This window comes from Schistocerca nitens, chromosome 8 (genome assembly GCF_023898315.1).
Source record: "Schistocerca nitens isolate TAMUIC-IGC-003100 chromosome 8, iqSchNite1.1, whole genome shotgun sequence".
Taxonomy (NCBI): domain Eukaryota; kingdom Metazoa; phylum Arthropoda; class Insecta; order Orthoptera; family Acrididae; genus Schistocerca; species Schistocerca nitens.
In genome coordinates, this window is record NC_064621.1 from 591,125,357 (window position 1) to 591,147,068 (window position 21,712).

The following is a 21,712-nucleotide window of genomic DNA, read 5'->3' on the forward strand; positions in this document are numbered from 1 at the left end:
TATTACTGTGGAATTAGATGTTGCCATGTGAGACTAATGGGGCTCGAAATTGGAATGCTTGCGCTCATTGCTGTTCACAACGGAAACGATAGACTATCTTCCCCTGACTACGCACTAAACATATACCATAATTCGAGCCATCATAGTCTTGTGACCGGCACATAGTCGCACGTTCGATATATATTTTAGCGACCCGCGCGTTAGACAGGCAATCATTCTTCCATATTACCATGGAATTTTGTAATCTACCGCATACGAACTTGGACGTACATAGAGCAACCACGTCGTACCGGTCTGTGACCAAAGGAATTATATGGAGAATAATAATTCCAGGTCATTTTCATAACTGATGAAGGCTACATTAATTACGCTACAAACAGATAAGCTGTAACGCCATGCGTTCTCCCACTATAAAGACACAGAGCATTTCAAACTGTTTGAGCTGTATTTCCTTTCCTTTTGTAACTAACTTTTCTCAGTATTTACTTTCATGAAAAATAAATGTAGTTTCTATAGAGATCGTTCGTAAATCGGTGTTATCGCTTTTGAACCCACTTTTAACAGTAGCTGTTACTGTTTATTTTCTCTATTTACTAATTTGTTTTGTTCTAGTTGTTACTGCATGTGCTTTAGGTGTTCTTTTGCAGGGTGTATTTTCATGTATGTGGACAGTGTTCTATCGGGCGTATTTACATGTTCTGATTGTGGTATGTCCTAGTTCGTGTAAATTGCGGCGTCCGCCATGATATTCCGCGCTGGCCAGTCATAGCAAAGCTGCTCGCTCGCTATTGGTGCAAGCAAAGCTACCAACGGAAAGCCGTCAATTACATAAACTGTGTTTACATTCACTAAGATGTCATGTTACGTAATTATCACTACCCAATTCGAAATTTATTTACCGCCCTCAGTTATGACTGACCAAAATTATAACCGTATCCTTAGTTATTTACGAATTTCTTTAGGGGAGCTTTCGTGTTGTGTGTTCGTTTGCTGTTTGTTGTCAAACTCTGACGTGGTTACTGTCGTTAACTTTGTAAGTACACTACTGGCCATTAAAATTGCTACCCCACGAAGATGCCGTGCTACAGACGGAAAATTTTACCGACAGGTAGAAGATGCTGTGATATGCAAATGATTAGCTTTTCAGAGGATTCACACAAGGTTAGCGCCTGTGGCGACAACTACAACGTGCTGACATGTGGAAAGATTCCAACCCATTTCTCATACACAAACACCGGGTGACTGGCGTTGTGATGCCTCGTGTAAGGAGGAAAAATGCGTACCATCACATTTCCGACTTTGATAAAGGTCGGATTGTAGCCTACCGCGATTGCGGTTTATCGTATCACGACATTGCTGCTCGCGTTGGTCGACATCCAATGACTGTTAGCAGAATATGGGATCGGTGGGTTAAGGAGGGTAATACGGAACGCCGTGCTGGATCCCAACGGCCTCGTATCATTAGCAGTCGACGATGACAGGCAGCCCGCATCTCGTGGTCGTGCGGTAGCGTTCTCGCTTCCCACGCCCGGGTTCCCGGGTTCGATTCCCGGCGGGGTCAGGGATTTTCTCTGCCTCGTGATGGCTGGGTGTTGTGTGCTGTCCTTAGGTTAGTTAGGTTTAAGTAGTTCTAAGTTCTAGGGGACTGATGACCATAGATGTTAAGTCCCATAGTGCTCAGAGCCATTTGAACCATTTGATGACAGGCATCTTATCCGCATGGCTGTTACGGATTGTGCAGCCACGTCTCGATACCTGAGTCAAAAGATGGTGACGTTTACAAGACGACAACCATCTGCACGAACAGTTCGACGACGTTTGTAGCAGCATGGACTATAAGCTCGGAGACCATGGCGGCGGTTACGCATGACGCTGCATCACAGACAGGAGCGCCTGCGATGGTGCACGAATGACGAAACGTCAATTTTTCTCATGAATCCAGGCCCTGTATACAGCATCATGATTGTCGCATCCGTGTTTGGCAACATCGTGGTGAACGCACATTGGAAACGTGTACTAGTCATCGCCATACTGGCGTATCACCCGGCGTGGTGGTACGGGGTGCCATTGGTAACACGTCTCGGTCACCTCTTGTTGGCATTGACGGCATTTTGAACAGTGGACGTTACATTTCAGATGTGTTACGACCCGTGGCTCTACCCTTCATTCGTTCCCTGCGAACCCCTACATTTCAGCAGGATAACGCACGACCGCATGTTGCAGTTCCTGTACGGTCCTTTCTGGATACAGAAAATGTTCGACTGTTGCCCTGGCCAGCACATTCTCCACATCTTTCACAAATTGAAAACGTCTAGTCAATGGTGGCCGAGCAACTGACTCGTCACAATACGCCGGTCACTAATCTTGATGAACTGTGGTATCGTGTTGAAGCTGCATGGGCAGCTGTACCTGTACACGCCATCCAAGCTCTGTGCCCAGGCGTATCAAGGCCGTTATTACGGCCAGAGGTGGTTGATCTGGGTACCGATTTCTCAGGATCTATGCACCAAAATTGCGTGAAAATGTAATCACATGTCAGATATAGTATAATATATTCGACCAATGAAGACCCGTTTATCGTCTGCATTTCTTCTTGGTGTAGCAATTTTAATGGCCAGTGGATTTAAACAATCGAAAATAACGGCCAAAATTACGCAAAGTACCCCTCTGAGAACGGTTTTCTTCCCAAGGGGGACATGCATACGGTATTGTACGACGACTATACTACTCGTATTCTATTTTTTCCACGTTGTGCATGAGAAATTGTGGCCATTCCAGGATGCGGCGGTGTTTCCTGCATTGTTCTGGAGTCAAGATGAATGTGAACGGTTACAGAACAATGTCAAAATACTGTGCTTAACCTGTTCTTTGTCTCTCACACTGGCCTTATCGAGCAGCTGGCGAAGATCCATCCTTACCATGGCGCAACCGTCCGACCGCTACGGTCGCAGGTTCGAATCCTGCCTCGGGCATGGATGTGTGCGATGTCCTTGGGTTAGTGGGGTTTAAGTAGTTCTACGTTCTAGGGGACTTATGACCTCAGATGTTACGTCCCATAGTGCTCAGAGCCATTTAAACCATTTTTCAACCATGGCGCTCAAATTCACAAGCAAATTTTCAACACACCATAAACATGGATGATGTATAACTGCCCATCAACCGTCGCTAAATCCCACCAGGACACCAACTTACACATCTACTTCTCAAGGAAGAGTAAGACTGATCTGTACAGAAGTTTTGTGCATCTATACAAAAAAAACTTTCTTTACTATAAGAGAGGAGGAAAACGTGAAATTTCGGTCTAAAATGTCCCAAACACTGAGCTGTGTAGTACGGCATTACAGGTCATCTGTGTCATAGTAATACTATTGGTATATGAGTAACTTTCCAACAGGATTTATAGTTCTCTACACAATAGTTATCCTGGGTGTTACCAAGCTTTTTTTCCCTTCAGTTCGGAGAGTGGTTTCATGCTTCTCTCCATGCTACCCTAATCTGTGCAGGTCTCTCCATCTCCGAATAATTACTCTAACCTACACCCTTCTGAACCAGCTTTCCGTATTCATCTCGTGGTCTCCCTCTACGACTTTTACCCCACACACTTCCCTCCAATGCAAAAGTCTCAGAATGTGTCCTGTAAACCGAACTTCCTTTTAGTTAAGTTATGCCACAAATTTATTTTCTTCCCCATATATTTTCAATACCTGCTCGCTAGCTACATGATCTGCCCCATCTGATTTTCAGCATTCTTCCGTCGCACCACACTGAAAACCTTCTCTTCTTGTTTGAACTGTTTATCGCAACGTTTCAGTTCCATGTAACGCTACATTCTGAACAAATACCTTCGGAAACGACTTCGTGTCTCTAAAATATATATTCGACATTAACAAATGTCTCTCATTCAGAAAACACTTTTCTTGCCATTACCAGTTTAAATTTTATATCCTCTCTGCTCCGGTCATCATCAGTTATTTTACTACCGAAAATACAAAACTCACCTATTACGTTCTGTGTTTCGTTTCCTACTGTAATCCCCCTTAGCGTCGTCTCATTTAATTGGATTACTTTCCTTAGTCCTTGTTTTGCTTTTGTTGATTTTCATTTTATATCATCCTTCCAATACACTGTTCATTCCATTCAACAGCTGTTTCAAGTCCTTTCCTATCTGTCAAGGAATTACAATGTCGTCGGGAAAAGTGTTATCATTTAAGGACATGATTTCTTATCGTTGACTCAAAAAGGTGACACTGATGTTTATATTAACAATGCACGTTTTCAATACTATTGAAATAACCTTACCGGTTACGTGCAGAGTAACTTACTGCAAAGTAACTGACCTTAACTCTTTCATTCCAACTGGCTACAACTGTGTACATTAAATTTTACTCTCTTATTCGCAACAGAAGAGTTTTTCCACAGAGGAAATCTCATGTACACATTTGTAGATGTTCACTCTTTTTTTATCATGTACAAGTTCTGCCAATTGTTGGACTTTACTATACAAATATCGACGAGCAAATGTAGCGGTGCACAGCAGCTTGTGACCGCTAGAACACAAGAAAGTGGTTGGTTAGTTATATCCCACTGTATAAATGAAAATTGTTGCTGTTATTGTGTATGGTAATTGTTGAATTATCAGTTTACTAATGACGTCAATTAACATTTCAAAATTGTTTATTTCAGTCCATAAAAAGAAGCCAAGTGTAGAAAGTATAATCTGAAACCGGGTCATTTTTTTGCATAAATCTAAAATCATTTAAAGAATCAGCTAATAGCATTACAGTGTAAAGAAAAATTTTGCTTCCTCCAGAGAAAATTCAGATCTGAAAGGGTTGACTGTGCCAAGTGCATACATATGAATAGTTTGAGAATAATAAGTCTTAACTTCCTGTTTAGAAACTGACTGAACCAGTTACATCAACATTAGAAATTTTAGGATCCTACCCTCAATAACTAGGCAAATGTCTGCGAGCGCCCGTGCTGCTGGGAGCACTGTACCGCAATTATCTTGCAAACGTTCCCAAACGCCCTTACCTGTAATGAACTCTATCATGTGTCACCCGCTTATAAAGGCATCTTAATAAATCCATATTGCTTTTTATCTTCCCACTACCGCTCTGCACACTGTTAAATTATATCGTGGTTTATGTACTGGCCTAGGGGTGTGGCGCTCAGAGTGAAGCCCACGAATCCAATTGGAAAGGGATAAGATTCACATTTCCGATCGGCCATCCCATTTAAGATTTACATCGGATTCAATAAATCCTCTCAATCAAGCGACAAAGCTTCCAAATGTATGCTGTTAACGTCCCCCATGATGTCTGTGATAATTGAACTTATACTCCTTTTCACTTTGCTTTTCTTGGAGAGATTTTTACACAGCTACCTATTTCTCTTAAAATTATTAAAATTTGTGTTTGCAGATATTCTTTACAGTAATGCAATATAATTAAATTATTCTGGTGTACATGAGCTGTACTATATATTATGTGAATATATTAGAGACAACAAACAAAATAGTACTGACCCGAAATATAATTAGACTAGAAATATAAATGGTTTGACCTGTCCTGTACGAAATTTATCATACTATTAGATTGAATAATACTATTCAACTGATAATGCAGAAATATATAAACCACCAGCGTACAGCGTATTTGGGCCTGTTACTTGAGAATGAAACCTGAAAATTATTTTATTATGAAATCGATACGCCGCAGTATAACATGCGGGGAAAGAATTTGATCTGATTGATTAACTCCGTAATCATATGATTCATGTTCCAACAGCCTGGGCCCAAAATATAAACACAATCTGTGGTGTTTCCATGGTTCGGCAGACCGGTCAGTCATTGTACCGATCGCGCACAACTTAAATTTACTTATGGAATGTACGCGCATGTGTAACATCATGAAATATGTGATAACTAATTACGTCGTCATGTAACATTTCTTTTAGAAACACTACAAAAGACTTATCAAATAATACAACATATTATACCATCTCCAATACCTGAATATATTCACAGTTCACATAATTAGTACTTTTACAAAAAGCGAAAACAGAAATCGGTCATCTTCAAGGATCTGATAGGGGTACATGTAACGGCACATTGCACCTGTTGCACTTCCACATTATTATATTATTCTTTTAATTTATTTTTCCTGTAAATTTTGCATAGTCTTGATGGCCTTGATTCTGATGCTGCTGAGTCAGTATGCTTAGGAAACGGGTCAAATCTTTCACGTGCAGTCTTTATGCTAAACTTCCGTATGACACTCGTCCTCTACTTTATCATCTGGGTTTAGTATATTCTTCACAGATGATACGGCTGTTTCGATCCCATAACCGACGGGTTTTTTGATGTTATTTATTTCGTTACGAAAATACACGCATAGAAAAGACCAACATCGAAGAGATAAAAAGGAATTTTTCGATAACCTTTCATATAAATTCTCAAACTTGGGAAGCATGCTAGTATTAAGTTTTGCCGATCAACTACCGTTTCTTCGTTGTATTCAGTGACACAGCTTGGTTTTGAAATACGACTGGATCCATGTGTAAACTATTTTCTGTTTTGTCGTCATAATATGAACAATCGCTTGCCTTTCCATTTTTACAGATCACAGATCACATTTTGTTCAGTTTGACTGTATTGGCTACCAGATTATTATTTACAAAATGCCTCTGAGCATCTTAACATCTGTGGTCATCAGTCCCCTAGAACTTAGAACTACTTAAACCTAACTAACCTAAGGACATCACACACATCCATGCCCGAGGCAGGATTCTAACCTGCGACAGTAACGGTCACGCGGTCCCAGACTGAAGCGCCTAGAACCGCACGGCCACAAATGCTGGCTATTATTTACAAAGTGCTAAATCACGAATTATCAGATATCTTTATATCGTCATTGTTATTTAAGTATGGACGTTTCAATAACAGACCTCACCCACCGATTGGTTATGTTTATGTTTGTTTTTGGTTTTTTCACCTGCGTCATTGTTATGGACAATGCAAAGTACTTCAACTTCATTAAAATCTCCAGGAAACCAATTATTGTCGATTCTTCGTATTCCGTTTGGATTGGTTCGTATTTGCCCTGCGTACTAATCAGTCTTGGTTACAATATTCCCTCAGGACATGTTATCGGATATTATTAAAAATTTCTAGTTCTCCTTTATTTACTTATATCTGACGTAAAGTGGCCTCTTTCGTGCTAGGAGTCATTGCATAGTTCCATTTTATTGGACTGTATTTTGTTTCTGTCCAAATCCAACGTTCCGGTGATTGATATCCTTCAGCGGTGTCGCTCTCAGTGATTAATCGTCCATGTATTTATCTACGGTGCGTATAATATCACTACTGTCACTATCGGTAGCCGACGTATTATCATAGCACTAAGTACTCTCAGCACATTACTTGTTGTGGTCTTCAGTCCTCAGACTGGTTTGATGCAGCTCTCCATGCTACTCTTACCTGTGCAAGCTTCTTCATCTCCCAGTACCTACTGCAACCTACATCCTTCTGAATCTGCTTTGTGTATTCATCTCTTGGTGTCCCTCAACGATTTTTACCCCCCACGCTGCCCTCCAATGCTAAATTTGTGATCCCTTGATGCCTCACAACATGTCCTACCAACCGATCCCTTCTTCTAGTCAAGTTGTGCCACAAACTTCTCTTTTCCCCAATCCTATTCAATACCTCCTCATTGGTTACGTGATCTACCCACCTTATCTTCAGCATTCTTCTGTAGCACCACATTTCGAAAGCTTCTATTCTCTTCTTGTCCATACTAGTTATCGTCCATGTTTCACTTCCATACATGGCTACACTCCATACAAATACTTTCAGAAACGACTTCCTGACTCTTAAATCTATACTCGATGTTAACAAATTTCTCTTCTTCAGAAACGATTTCCTTGCCATTGCCAGTCTACATTTGATATCCTCTTTACTTCGACCATCAGTTATTTTACTCCCTAAATAGCAAAACTCCTTTACTACTTTAAGTGTCTCATTTCCTAATCTAATTCCCTCAGCATCAACCCATTTAATTTGACTACATTCCATTATCCTCGTTTTGCTTTTGTTGATGTTCATCTTATATCCTCCTTTCAAGACACTGTCCATTCCGTTCAACTGCTCTTCCAACTCCTTTGCTGTCTCTGACAGAATTACAATATCATCGGCGAACCTCAAAGTTTTTACTTCTTCTCCATGAATTTTAATACCTACTCCGAATTTTTCTTTTGTTTCCTTTACTGCTTGCTTAATATACAGATTGAATAACATCGGGGAGAGGCTACAACCCTGTCTCACTCCTTTCCCAACCACTGCTTCCCTTTCATGTCCCCCGACTCTTATAACTGCCATCTGGTTTATGTACAAATTGTAAATAGCCTTTTGCTCCCTGTATTTTACCCCTGCCACCTTTAGAATGTGAAAGAGAGTATTCCAGTAAACATAGTCAAAAGCTTTCTCTACAAATGCTAGAAACGTAGATTTGCCTTTTCTTAATCTTTCTTCTAAGATAAGTCGTAAGGTTAGTATTGCCTCATTACTTGCCACATTACTTAAATTTTAAAAACATTTTACGGCGATTGGTCCCTCATATTTAAGAACATATATTTCGGCGTGTGACGTGACTAAGGATAACATAATTGAGTGTGATGCAAAGAGATAAGAATCTGTCACTGGCCTGGCCTAAGCTGTGTACGGTAGCGCACAAGCGGTGACCTTGGTACCAAGGGCCAGGTCCTTTATAAAGACATTTGACGCGAATACCGGGCTAAGAGTCTCACATGTGGTTGTAGGTCAAAGGCCACACACACACACACACACACACACACACACACACACACACACACACACACGTGACACGGAACTGGTCTGTTATACCGCCAAGGTGTTTGAAGATGCTGTTCCTGGAATTTGAAGGGCAGTGTTCACACTTTCCCGTAGCGCAACCGTCTCACACTGCTAACCTTGCTCCCGCAGACTGCGTACCGCGATCGTCGTATTACTTGCTTCCGTTATTTTCTCACTTCACGGCCGCGGCACGCTCGGGTTGTGTTGTCGTGAAGTATTTTATCAACACGAATGAGAAAAAAGTTATTGAATAAATGTGCAACTATCATGTGCTGCATGATCTCTCCACTCTCGTGTACATGGACACAGGGCTGAAGTACACACTCTACAATGGAAGAGGAGCAGAAATAAAAATAGCTGGTAAGTACATAAAGCATATTACTAATATTACATCAACGAATACTGCCAGCAGAGTAAGAGATCATGGTTTAAGAACATTGGCTCTAGCTGTAACATTTTCTTTCCATATGGCCCGACGTCAGTAGCAATATACCACAGTTACACTGAGCATCCACAGGAGTCAACAGAGCTATGGAGGATGTCTTTGTATAACACAGACCAAGAAGGGAAATATTTTTTGCTGAAAATACCTTATTCTTATGTGTTTTAGGGTGGGAAATCCAAATATGATACTTAAATAACTGTACCACCTACCAATTCTTCACATTTTACAGTTAAATTTATTAAATTAAGCAATTTTTTTAAATATGTAACAGCTTTTAAATAGTTAAAATAATTTAAAAAGGAGGTGTAATGAATGTAAATGACGTTGGTAGCACTGCTAAAAACATTTTCTGGCGAAAAATGGTCGATTCTATTTTTGTGTCAACAGATGGTGTTTTGTTTGCTATCAACCTAACCTCAATTTTCCGTTCACTGTACATGTGCTCAGTAGAATGTCTAATCGTGGTTGTAAAAATTCTGTTGACAGTTTTTGTTATATTTGTCGTAAATTTGTGATTAAAGAATACCAAATAAACATCAAAGACTTTGTGAAAATCCTTATCTATCATTTCTTCGGTCTAAATTGGGCGATCAAGATAAATCTTGAGCGCTGCAAAAGGTATGTTATGTGTGTGTTGAAGATTTGCGAAAATGGTCCAAAAAGGAGAAACAAGCCTTTAGATTTGCTGTTCCCATGATATGGATGGAGATAAATAATTGCTACTTTTTCAGTGTTGATATTACTGGTCATAATTAGAAAAATAAGAAGGTAATAAGCTACCCTAACCTTCCATTTTAAGATGAACTTACAACTTGTTCAATAGCCAGGTGAATGAATTTCCTGACAATCTGAAATGTTCATACAGCTTTGCTCCATCGTCTACCTATTCACTGTGCAGAGTGCCAACCTCCCCTTTCTTTTCTGAATTTTTTCACCCCTTATGAACCCACTTCCGTGGAAGCAAGGCAAAAAAAAAAAGAAAAAAATTTCAAATGGCTCTGAGCACTATCTGAGGCCATCAGTCCCCTAGAATTTAGAACTACTGAAACGTAACTAAAGCGGTTACTGCATCGATGATTTCAGCCGTAAATACACTCCTGGAAATGGAAAAAAGAACACATTGACACCGGTGTGTCAGACCTACCATACTTGCTCCGGACACTGCGAGAGGGCTGTACAAGCAATGATCACACGCACGGCACAGCGGACACACCAGGAACCGCGGTGTTGGCCGTCGAATGGCGCTAGCTGCGCAGCATTTGTGCACCGCCGCCGTCAGTGTCAGCCAGTTTGCCGTGGCATACGGAGCTCCATCGCAGTCTTTAACACTGGTAGCATGCCGCGACAGCGTAGACGTGAACCGTATGTGCAGTTGACGGACTTTGAGCGAGGGCGTATAGTGGGCATGCGGGAGGCCGGGTGGACGTACCGCCGAATTGCTCAACACGTGGGGCGTGAGGTCTCCACAGTACATCGATGTTGTCGCCAGTGGTCGGCGGAAGGTGCACGTGCCCGTCGACCTGGGACCGGACCGCAGCGACGCACGGATGCACGCCAAGACCGTAGGATCCTACGCAGTGCCGTAGGGGACCGCACCGCCACTCCCCAGCAAATTAGGGACACTGTTGCTCCTGGGGTATCGGCGAGGACCATTCGCAACCGTCTCCATGAAGCTGGGCTGCAGTCCCGCACACCGTTAGGCCGTCTTCCGCTCACGCCCCAACATCGTACAGCCCGCCTCCAGTGGTGTCGCGACAGGCGTGAATGGAGGGACGAATGGAGACGTGTCGTCTTCAGTGATGAGAGTCGCTTCTGCCTTGGTGCCAATGATGGTCGTATGCGTGTTTGGCGCCGTGCAGGTGAGCGCCACAATCAGGACTGCATACGACCGAGGCACACAGGGCCAACACCCGGCATCATGGTGTGGGGAGCGATCTCCTACACTGGCCGTACACCACTGGTGATCGTCGAGGGGACCCTGAATAGTGCGCGGTACATCCAAACCGTCATCGAACCCATCGTTCTACCATTCCTAGACCGGCAAGGGAACTTGCTGTTCCAACAGGACAATGCACGTCCGCATGTATCCCGTGCCACCCAACGTGCTCTAGAAGGTGTAAGTCAACTACCCTGGCCAGCAAGATCTCCGGATCTGTCCCCCATTGAGCATGTTTGGGACTGGATGAAGCGTCGTCTCACGCGGTCTGCACGTCCAGCACGAACGCTGGTCCAACTGAGGCGCCAGGTGGAAATGGCATGGCAAGCCGTTCCACAGGACTACATCCAGCATCTCTACGATCGTCTCCATGGGAGAATAGCAGCCTGCATTGCTGCTAAAGGTGAATATACACTATACTAGTGCCGACATTGTGCATGCTCTGTGGCCTGTGTCTATGTGCCTGTGGTTCTGTCAGTGTGATCATGTGATGTATCTGACCCCAGGAATGTGTCAATAAAGTTTCCCCTTCCTGGGACAATGAATTCACGGTGTTCTTATTTCAATTTCCACGAGTGTAGAAATATTAAAAAAGGTAGGAAGATTTTTCTGTTTAGCAAAAGTGACAAAAAGCAGATTTCAGAGTACCTGACGGCTCAACACAAAAGTTTTTTTTAAAGTACAGATAATGTTGAGGATCAGTGGACAAAGTTCAAAACTATCGTACAGTATGCGTTAGATGAGTATGTGCCGAGCAAGATCGTAAGGGATGGAAAAGAGCCACCGTGGTACATTAACCGAGTTAGAAAACTGCTACGGATGCAAAGGGAACTTCACGGCAAACATAAACATAGCCAACGCCTTGCAGACAAACAAAAATTACGCGAAGCAAAATGTAATGTGAGGAGGGCCAAGCGAGAGGCGTTCAATGAATTCAAAAGTAAAGTTCTATGTACTGACTTGGCAGAAAATCCTAAGAAATTTTGGTCTTACGTCAAAGCGGTAGGTGGATAAAAAAAAAGTCCAGACACTCTGTGACCAAAATGGTACTGAAACAGAGGACGACAGACTAAAGGCCGATATACTAAATGTCTTTTTCCAAAGCTGTTTCACAGAGGAAGACGGCTCTGCAGTTCCTTCTATAGATTGTCGCACAGATGACAAAATGGTAGATATCGAAATAGACGACAGAGGGATAGAGAAACAATTAAAATCGCTCAAAAGAGGAAAGGCCGCTGGACCTGATGGGATACCAGTTCGATTTTACACAGAGTACGCGAAGGAACTTGCTCCCCTTCCTGCAGCGGTATACCTTAGGTCTCTAGAAGAGCGTAGCGTTCCAAAGTATTGGAAAATGGCACAGGTCATCCCAGTTTTCAAGAAGGGACGTCGATGTCCAGACCTATGGTCCTATATTTCTAACGTCGATCAATTGTAGAATTTTTGAACACGTATTATATTAGAGTATAATGACTTTTCTGGAGACTAGAAATCTACTCTGTAGGAATCAGCATGGGTTTCGAAAAAGACGATCGTGTGAAATCCAGGTCGGGCTATTCGTCCACGAGACTCAGAGGGCCATAAACACGGGTTCCCAGGTAGATGCCGTGTTTCTTGACTTCCGCAAGGCCTTCGATACAGTTCCCCACAGTCGTTTAATGAACAAGGTAAGAGCATATGGACTATCAGACCAATTGTGTGATTGGATTGAAGATTTTCTAGATAACAGAACGCAGCATTTCATTCTCAAAGGAGAGAAGTCTTCCGAAGTAAGAGTGATTTCAGGTGTGCCGCAGGGGAGTGTCGTAGGACCGTTGCTATTCACAATATACATAAATGACCTTGTGGATGACATCGGAAGTTCACTGAGGCTTTTTGCGGATGATGCTGTGGTATATCGAGAGGTTGTAACTATGGAAATTTGTACAGAGATGCAGGAGGATCTGCAGCCAATTGACGCATGGTGCAGGGAATGGCAATTGAAGAGTAATGTGCTGCGAATACGTAGAAAGAAAGATCCCATACCATTTAGCTACAATATAGCAGGTCAGCAACTGGAAGCCAGTTAATTCCACAAATTATCTGGGAGTACGCATCAGGAGTGATTTAAAATGGAATGATCATAGAAAATTGCTCGTCGGTAAAGCAGATACCAGACTGGGATTCATTGGAAGAATCCTAAGGAAATGCAATCCGAAAACAAAGGAAGTAGGTTACAGTACGCTTGTTCGCCCACTGCTTGAGTACTGCTCAGCAGTGCGGGATCCGTGCCAGAAGAGAAGATCCAACGGAGAGCAGCGTGCTTCGTTAGAGGATCATTTAGTAATCGCGAAAGCGTTACGGAGATGATAGATAAACTCCAGTGGAAGACTCTGCAGGAGAGGCGCTCAGTAGCTCGGTATGGGCTTTTGTTGAAGTTTCGAGAACATACCTTCACCGAGGAGTCAAGCAGTATATTGCTCCCTCCTAAGTATATCTCTCGAAGAGACCATGAGGATAAAATCAGAGAGATTAGAGCCATACAGAGGCATCCCGACAATCCTTCTTTCCACGAACAATACGAGACTGGAATGGAAGGGAGAACCGATAGAGGTACTCAAGGTACCCTCCGTCACACACCGTCAGGTGGCTTGCAGAATATGGATGTAGATGTAGATGTAAGGACATCACACACATCCATGACCGAGGAAGGATTCGAACCAGCGACCGTAACGGTCGCGCGGTTCCAGACTGAAGCTCCTAAAACCGCTTGGCCACACCGGCCGGCGAAACAAGGCCATTATAATGGGTTTATTGTACCAGCGACCCGTGGGTTCATGGCTTTGTAGCGGGTCGACGGCTCAATAACCGCCTATGGCTGGCGAGAGCCATATTCGTGTTTGTTAAGAAGCGTTCGACTCTCAACTGGGGCATCTTTTATTATTCCATTAAACTCTAACAATTACACATGCACACCTTCATTCAGGGTGTCGGTGAACGCACACGCGGAGAACGGCATTGCCACGTCTTCTTGCGTTTTGTGGCCCGGTTCCTGAAGGACGGGACTTGTAGAACTGTACCCAGGGGACGAACCCGGGACCAGTAGTTGCAGCGCTGCGTCACTAAATTACGGCACAAAATTCATTATTTTGTAGTATTCATATTAAGCAGTTTATTTTGTAATACATATAACACATTTTTCTCCAGCATACGGCATACGTTAATTCCAGTCTACTTAAATTATTGCACTCTTCAGCCAGAATATTTTGATCTGCTTAATAGGTAGTTTGTCTTCGGAAGGCAATGTGTCACTGATTCTGCGTATCATGGATCCACCAGCTTGTTGTGCGAGGTATGCGGCATTAGATGTCTGCGCATAGTCATGTAATTCACGTAAATAAGCGGCCGCTGATTTGCGTACGAGGTGAAGGCACCAGGTAGCAAGCCAGATGAGTTCGGTTTGATTTCCGTCAAGCGAATTTGATTTGCCGAGAAATCAACGTGAGTTTACTATAATGATTCTCAAGCCACTGTGGAACGGTACTGGCTTCGAGACACGGACAATTATACGTGTGTGAAAGATGACATTGCCGCGGGGAAGACATCAAGAATGAACGGATTCAGATGGCTCGCTACAGTCAGCACGTCTGCGTTTACTACCAAAGGTTTAACGAAGCTCAGGAGAATGTCTCCCACAGCATAACAATGCTCCAACCAGCCTGCGTCCGTTGTCGAGCCGCCGTTCACCTCGTTGATGGCGTTTGTGGAGAAGACCATCGACTTATTGGAGCAGAAACGTGATCCACCCGAAAAACCGACACGTTTGCAGTGATCGATGATTGAATCCCGAGGGTCATGTGCACACTGCAATTGTAATTGACGATGTCTTTGGGTCAACATGTGAACATGTAGTGATGGTCTACTGCCTAGCTCCATGTTCAGCAATGTGCGATGAAAAATATGCTCCGAAACACTTGCGCGTGATCCGGAACTGTACCCTTTCGGCAGAGATGCGACAGATCACAAAATACCCTACTGTACAGAGCAGACCAGCCGCCGAAACCGACTTTCTCTGAAGATTCGTGGACGTCCATTTAGCGCATGGTGGTAGTTTCACTGACTCTCTCTACTTCGTTTCGAAGACGCTTACTAGAGTAGCACGTGAACACTCGGCCAGCTTCACCGGTGCCGAGATACACGTTCGTAGGCCATGCTCAATAATAATCTTCCCTTGTCAAGGTCGCTTATCTCAATGGATTTCCTTGTCTGGAGTCTCTACCTTCGCTAGGGTGATCGGCCGTCCGTGTCTACCCCGGATACATAATTCTATTACCGGGTCAAGTGCCCACAACGCCCCCAGGTGGCATCCATCGTCGCAGTGGGCAGTGGTCATAATCTTTTGGCATATCAGTGTACGTGTTGCCCTATAAACTACTACATGTCTCGAAATACCTACTCACTCGACGCAAACTGGTAGTTCAAAGTTACAGTCCCGATCTTCGTTACGTGTTTACAAATTTTCCTTTGCAGTTTCTTTACCCACTGTAGAGACTTGGTTTTTATCCTCTTCGTCACCCCAGAAGCAATTTTTCGTACCTGTTTCCGAGAGCAAAAATTGCGATCACACTGTTCTCCAAAGGGGTTTCATCACGTTCAATTGCTACGCAGCCCTACAACGTCCCTTGGAGAAGGGTTTATACACCCAAGGATGTTAGCAGTGTCAAAGGTTGTCAGAAAGCTCTGCCTGTTGCGCATCGCACTGCGGAATGTCGGTTTCGACCGCGAAATGTGCGGGAATCAATGCCCCAGAGAAAGGGATGGTTACATTGACGTTCTTTATGCCACCCCGTGCGCGCTTTTCGTGCCGATTATGAGCGTAAATGTGTCTGGAATGTTTTCTTCGGCCACTGATAAGAAAGCCGCGGGAAATCAACGCTGACCTACAATGCAGAGGCGTCAGCTGGAGGGATGGAATGTGGGTATGAGGGGCTGTGACGACCTCCCGATCGTGTCGCACGTCCGCGGCAACACTGCGCAGAAATACGATGAAATATGGTGCCAATGTGACAACATTAACCCATCCTAGATGTGATATGAACTGCTGAACTGTAGCCTTACTTTCGCGAGTGTCGACACCGTGCTGTCTGAAGCGTTGTCGAGGCTGAGAATGATGTCGCATGGAGGCACGACTTTGCACCATTACAGAGGAAGGTGTTACATATCTTTGAACCATATATTAAACTTATGCGTCGCATTGGGAGGCAGTACGGGATTTCAAATAACTGATCATTTTCATCGCACAGTGTATTCGTGAAACATTCATTTGTAATATTTGCTGTCGCTGGATCTGTTTCACGTGTCTATAATGCTGTGATTGGTTTGTATTTAAAATTCTTTTCGAGCAGTTTAACATGCTTGTCGTAAGCTTAGTAAAGTACATTGTCAGAGTTTAGTTATTATGCTATTAGCCCTGCACCACTTGTTTGTTTGTCATGATCATGAAGAGCTATGATTGCCTTCACTCATATGAGTACCATCTTCTTTTCAATGAATTCAAGCCACTCCCAAAATACAGGTACTGCAAAACATAATCTTGCATTATGTTTATACCAAAGGTTTTTCTTTTCATGAGCGGCAGTAGGCCTGACGGAAGCTCCAACACTATTTTCTGATGGTGCTTCTGCGTATTTAAATGCCTACGAGATTGCCACCTGCTATGCGTATTGTAGTCACTGCCGCAGGATGCTTTTATTAATCTAGCTGTAGCACTTTTTTTCGACGAGGGCCAAATCAAGAGCCCTGTGCCGTCTCCCGGGCCACAGCCATAGTCTGCTGGTGCAGCATTGGGACATACCGCCGCTTCCGCGGTAACGACTCAGTCTTGCGGAAAACGACCTGAGTCTCTGAAGTGTCAAAGTCCTTGAAGTAGGCGGCAGCACTCGCCTTCCGCGTTGGAAACGGAGTTCTTAGGCACTGAAATTGTGCAGCAGTACTTGTCTTCCTCACTGACGAGCCCGCTATGGGCAGGTACTGCTGGATTTCGATTTCTCCTTCCCCCTCCACCGCAGGGCATAAAATTATCTCTGTAGTGTTTCTGCGTTAATTTAAATTAATTATGACATCTTATCATTAAATATCGTATGCCTAAATGTCTACACGCCAGAGGAAAATGCTCGAAAAGTGTAGCGTTATGTTAAATAGAAAATAAAAATAAATCTGAGTCGCATCACTGTAATAAAAGCAATTAATAAACAGAATCCGCGTGTCTTCCATTTTGTTTTTACGAAACCATAATTTTGAGAGTCTACTTATAGTAGGATGACTCTTTTTTCTAACCTATGAAGCAGACTGGTGTAGAATCATTATGAAGTGATTCTCCAATACTAGTCACACAAATCATCCGCTCTCTATTTCAAGATTCTGTTCTTTGTCTTTTCCTATATTGTCTTCATTTCAGCAAAACTCTTACATATCAGAGCTGTGACAAAGACGATAAATTACCAACAAAAAAGTTTATGTGGCTCCAGATCAACTCTTTCGAAGAGGACTGTATTTCCGGTTATGCAATCATGGTCGTTACCCTCAATTAAATGGCCACTTTAGTCACTGATCTTAAATTACAGCTATCTTCGCATATTTTACTGATCTGGTGTTACCTCAGCTTTCACAAGAGGTGTGTTCCACAAATCGGATTATACTTTTCTTCGCATAGTATATTATGTTCTCTTCGCCTTGTGGTCAAGGATGTTGCTTAGGAAGAAATATCTCTGTACTATTTGTTATTAACCTAACTTTCAGGTCGCAGTGGGATCAATATGTAGGACATATTCTGATTATTGATTTCTTCTAAGTAGCTTATTATGCGGTATTAGTCATTTTTATCCCTATGTATGTCTTGTCACAACTTCAGCCTTCTCTAATACAATGCCCTGTTAACAAAAGAAGTGTGTTATCATTCAAGATCCGCTTTCTTATATGCGTCCCTAATTACATTTTCGCTCGATCAGCATAAGCCTTAAGCTGGACAAAAACGAAAGGTGGAGAATTTATTCCTTTGCATTGTTACTAATGAAAGAATAGGTAGATCTATCGGGTCACACACCACATCTGCCCTTTTTAGGTTCTGTAACGCTAAATATGTTCCTTCTACGGGTTTAGTAGTTACACAGGAGCAGTTGCGTAACATTAAATTAGTCTGACATGTAGGAAACTACTTACCAGATATACCGTCATACGTCCACCATTCGTCCCAGCTGGCGTAAGAACCTGCAATCAGATAAATAAATATAATTATGAAATTCGTTATAAATAGGTGAAAAATATCATGCTACAGATTACAGATATTCTCCGACGTAAAATTTGTTTTTGTTTCGCTGTGATAATTGTAATACCGGTTTAGTGCATCTGTCTTGGAGAGGAGAATTAGACACACACTGGTCAACCAGAAACCCTTAAATAAATAAATTCAGTTGATTCTTATGTAGTGGTACCTGACAAATTCAAAAATACCGTCAGAAATGTCCATTCAACGCCAGATTTTTGCAACACTTAAAACTGCTCTTACTTTTATTGGCATAGGCTGTTAAACTCAGCGATTAAAAGAGCACGATCTTATTTAATGATGTGAACAGCTGATATATTTGTTTTACGAGATTTTTGCCTGTGACTTCAGAGATGACAACAATCTCATCAATAAACTTTTTTCTTACAATAATGGGCAATGTTTGCTCTAATAACAAATAAGGGGGAAGAAATGTTACAGAGAGAAAGGGTCCTTCTTATTTGCCGGGGAAGTAGAAGCTTTATTTAATTAAAGAACCTAACCATGTGCGTTCTTCAGCTGTGAAATGACAAGCGTAGTGTCGGCTAATGTTGTGGATTCTTAAACATTGTATTTTAGAAGGAGCAACATGTCTCGCATATGTGCAAACGAAGAAAACATTTTTTTATGATTATGACGAATTCACTTTAAAAGCGCAGGGGTGAAATTCGACTTCTCAAGTTAAAAGAGCGTACGAGTGTTATTTTGACAATAAAATATACCAGAATAAATTTTGGGATCACAAATCTGTTGTGACGAGTGTGTAACATAATAAAATGGCTTGTTAAAAGGGACCTGTCATATTTCTTTTGCAATTTCCATGTTATGGCAGGAACCTAAGGATTATGTAACAGACTGCTACTTCCACTTAACGAATGTATCTGGAATTAGTTCAAAGCCAGAGCAGATTGTTAATTATCGGTCTTCGAAATCGGCAGCTCGACCAACGCCTCATGGATCAGCGATTTACAAACCTAGGCCACCATATGACGAAAATGTGACTGAAGATTTTGGAAATGATGATAACGTTAGTGAATTACAACGTTGTGCACATACTTTACGAAAGGAGTTACTAGAACCGAACCTAATTTTCTAACATAGCAGAATTTAAATGTCTTGGTCTGTGATCTCGTGTTGCCTAACAGTAAAGCAGAGACACTTGCTTCAGGATCGAAATGCTGGTACCTCCTGCAGGATGGCATCAAAGCACTTCTGTCCGTAAAGACCAAAAATGAATCTTAGCATTTGTTTTCTGAACAGGAAGCCGGCCGCGGTGGCCGTGCGGTTCTAGGCGCTCCAGTCCGGAGCCGCGCTGCTGCTGCGGTCGCAGGTTCGAATCCTGCCTCGGGCAAGGGTGTGTTTGATGTCCTTAGGTTAGTTAGGTTTAAGTAGTTCTCAGTTCTAGGGGACTAATGACCACAGCAGTTGAGTCCCATAGTGCTCAGAGCCATTTGAACCATTTTTTCTGAACAGGAGCTGTTATTACATAGTAATATTGATATTTAATAGAGTCACCGGAGACTGAACATAAACCTATAGATTTGAACTCTTCGAAAGAAATGTGGAAGTGTCTCCGTAGACATTGTGAAAGAGACTTAACGCCATTCCTTAAAAATGAAGAACAACGTTGCATCATGCAGTGAAGTAAATGGTCTGGAATGGAGCATAACCCGAAGACTGGGGACATTTTATTGACCCTGTAACACCATAATACTATAAACATTTTTTACTGATTAACTCTGTTCAATGTCATGTATGTATTTTTTCACCATGTAATGTCTTTGACCTATTGTAATGAAGTGAAAAGTTGTGTAAACTGATTTCCTTTTACTATTTAAATCCTTTGTATTAATTGGAGGAAAATGTAATGTAAGTATGTGGCTTTTGTATTGACATGTTAATGTATTTAAATATTAAGATTCTTTAAAAAAATTGTTTACAACTATGTAAAAGTTGGTTCATACCTAGGGACGTGGATTGCATAAAACTTAAAGCAACAGTTCTTCCCATTTGTAATGGAAGTGAGTTGGCGCGCGCCAGAATCTGGTTGGCGTGGATTAAAAGGTGGATGTGGCGCTCAGTATGGATGCCAAGTGAGAGAGAACACAGTCAGTCGGCAGCTAGCTACTGGACAGTCTGGTCTGAGCAGCAAGTGAGTGGACAGCGCAAGTGCCGAGGGTGGCATCCAGTACCTGGACTAAAATGGAAACGCCTCGGATGTGTACGGCTATAAGATGGTGCTCTATTAATGAAAAAGGCTCTAATGTTTGAGGTATCGTCGCCAAGAAGAAGATAATAGAGCAAATTACATCCAGAGGAAGGACCGGGTAGCCAACATGTACTCGCCACCAATATTTCACCATCACTTCATCAAATCTAGGAGGTTAGATTTATGTCAAAGTATGAACCAGTACATTTAAATGTTGTTTAATTTGCAATAATAAGGGAAATTCTGTGAAATTTCTGTGTCAACCTTGTTTTGGTTCCCCTCATGATACCTCTTAGGATCCACTCCACATAAATACTGATATCCGAGTACCCAGCGTGTTAAAATCTAATGAAAATAAATAGTTGATTATTTGCACAATTCTGAATGCAAAAAAGTATCTAGAGACACTATAGTTTCTATTGAAGTTAAGGGAGGAAGTTAGTGTTGCATTTATGAAAACCCCCACAGTGATTGATTTGATTTATTTCAAAGTGTCTGTGCTTTAAGGATTAACTGCATTAAATTCTGTTAGTGAAAATTCTGGTTGTATAAATGGCAATAATACATCACGTTGTAGTGAAGTTAGTTAGAGTGTAAATGCATTTAAAGTCATACTTAAGAACCTGTATGAAAAATCAGTGGCTTTAACTGTTTTAAAAGTCCTGCAAGTTGAGTGAAATTTGAATAAAAGAATAATACCAAAATTTGCACCTTAAAAATTGTCTCAGAAAGTGTGTTTAGTTTGCTTTATGGTAATGAACAGTTTAAGAGTTCCCAATTTAGAGTTGCTTAAAATTGATAAACGTACTTGAATAATGAATATATTAATTGCAGTTGAAGCAAATTTTGAGTTTTGTGTGCTTTGTGTAGTAAAAATTGGAAAGACAGTTTGAGGGGCCCCACCTTGCCCATAAAAGATAAAGTTACAATATTTGCTTCTATTCATAAAA

At 42.1% G+C, this 21,712-nt stretch overlaps 1 protein-coding gene across 1 annotated transcript in view; it reads right to left on the reverse strand.

The window, feature by feature from the left end:
• LOC126198789 (carbonic anhydrase-related protein 10-like) overlaps positions 1–21,712 on the reverse strand; it is a 367,685-nt gene that overhangs the window by 174,867 nt on the left and 171,106 nt on the right. The window contains exon 2 of the mRNA XM_049935358.1: positions 18,451–18,498. Within this exon, the coding sequence (XP_049791315.1) occupies positions 18,451–18,498 (48 nt within the window). The remainder of the gene's footprint in view (positions 1–18,450; positions 18,499–21,712) is intronic.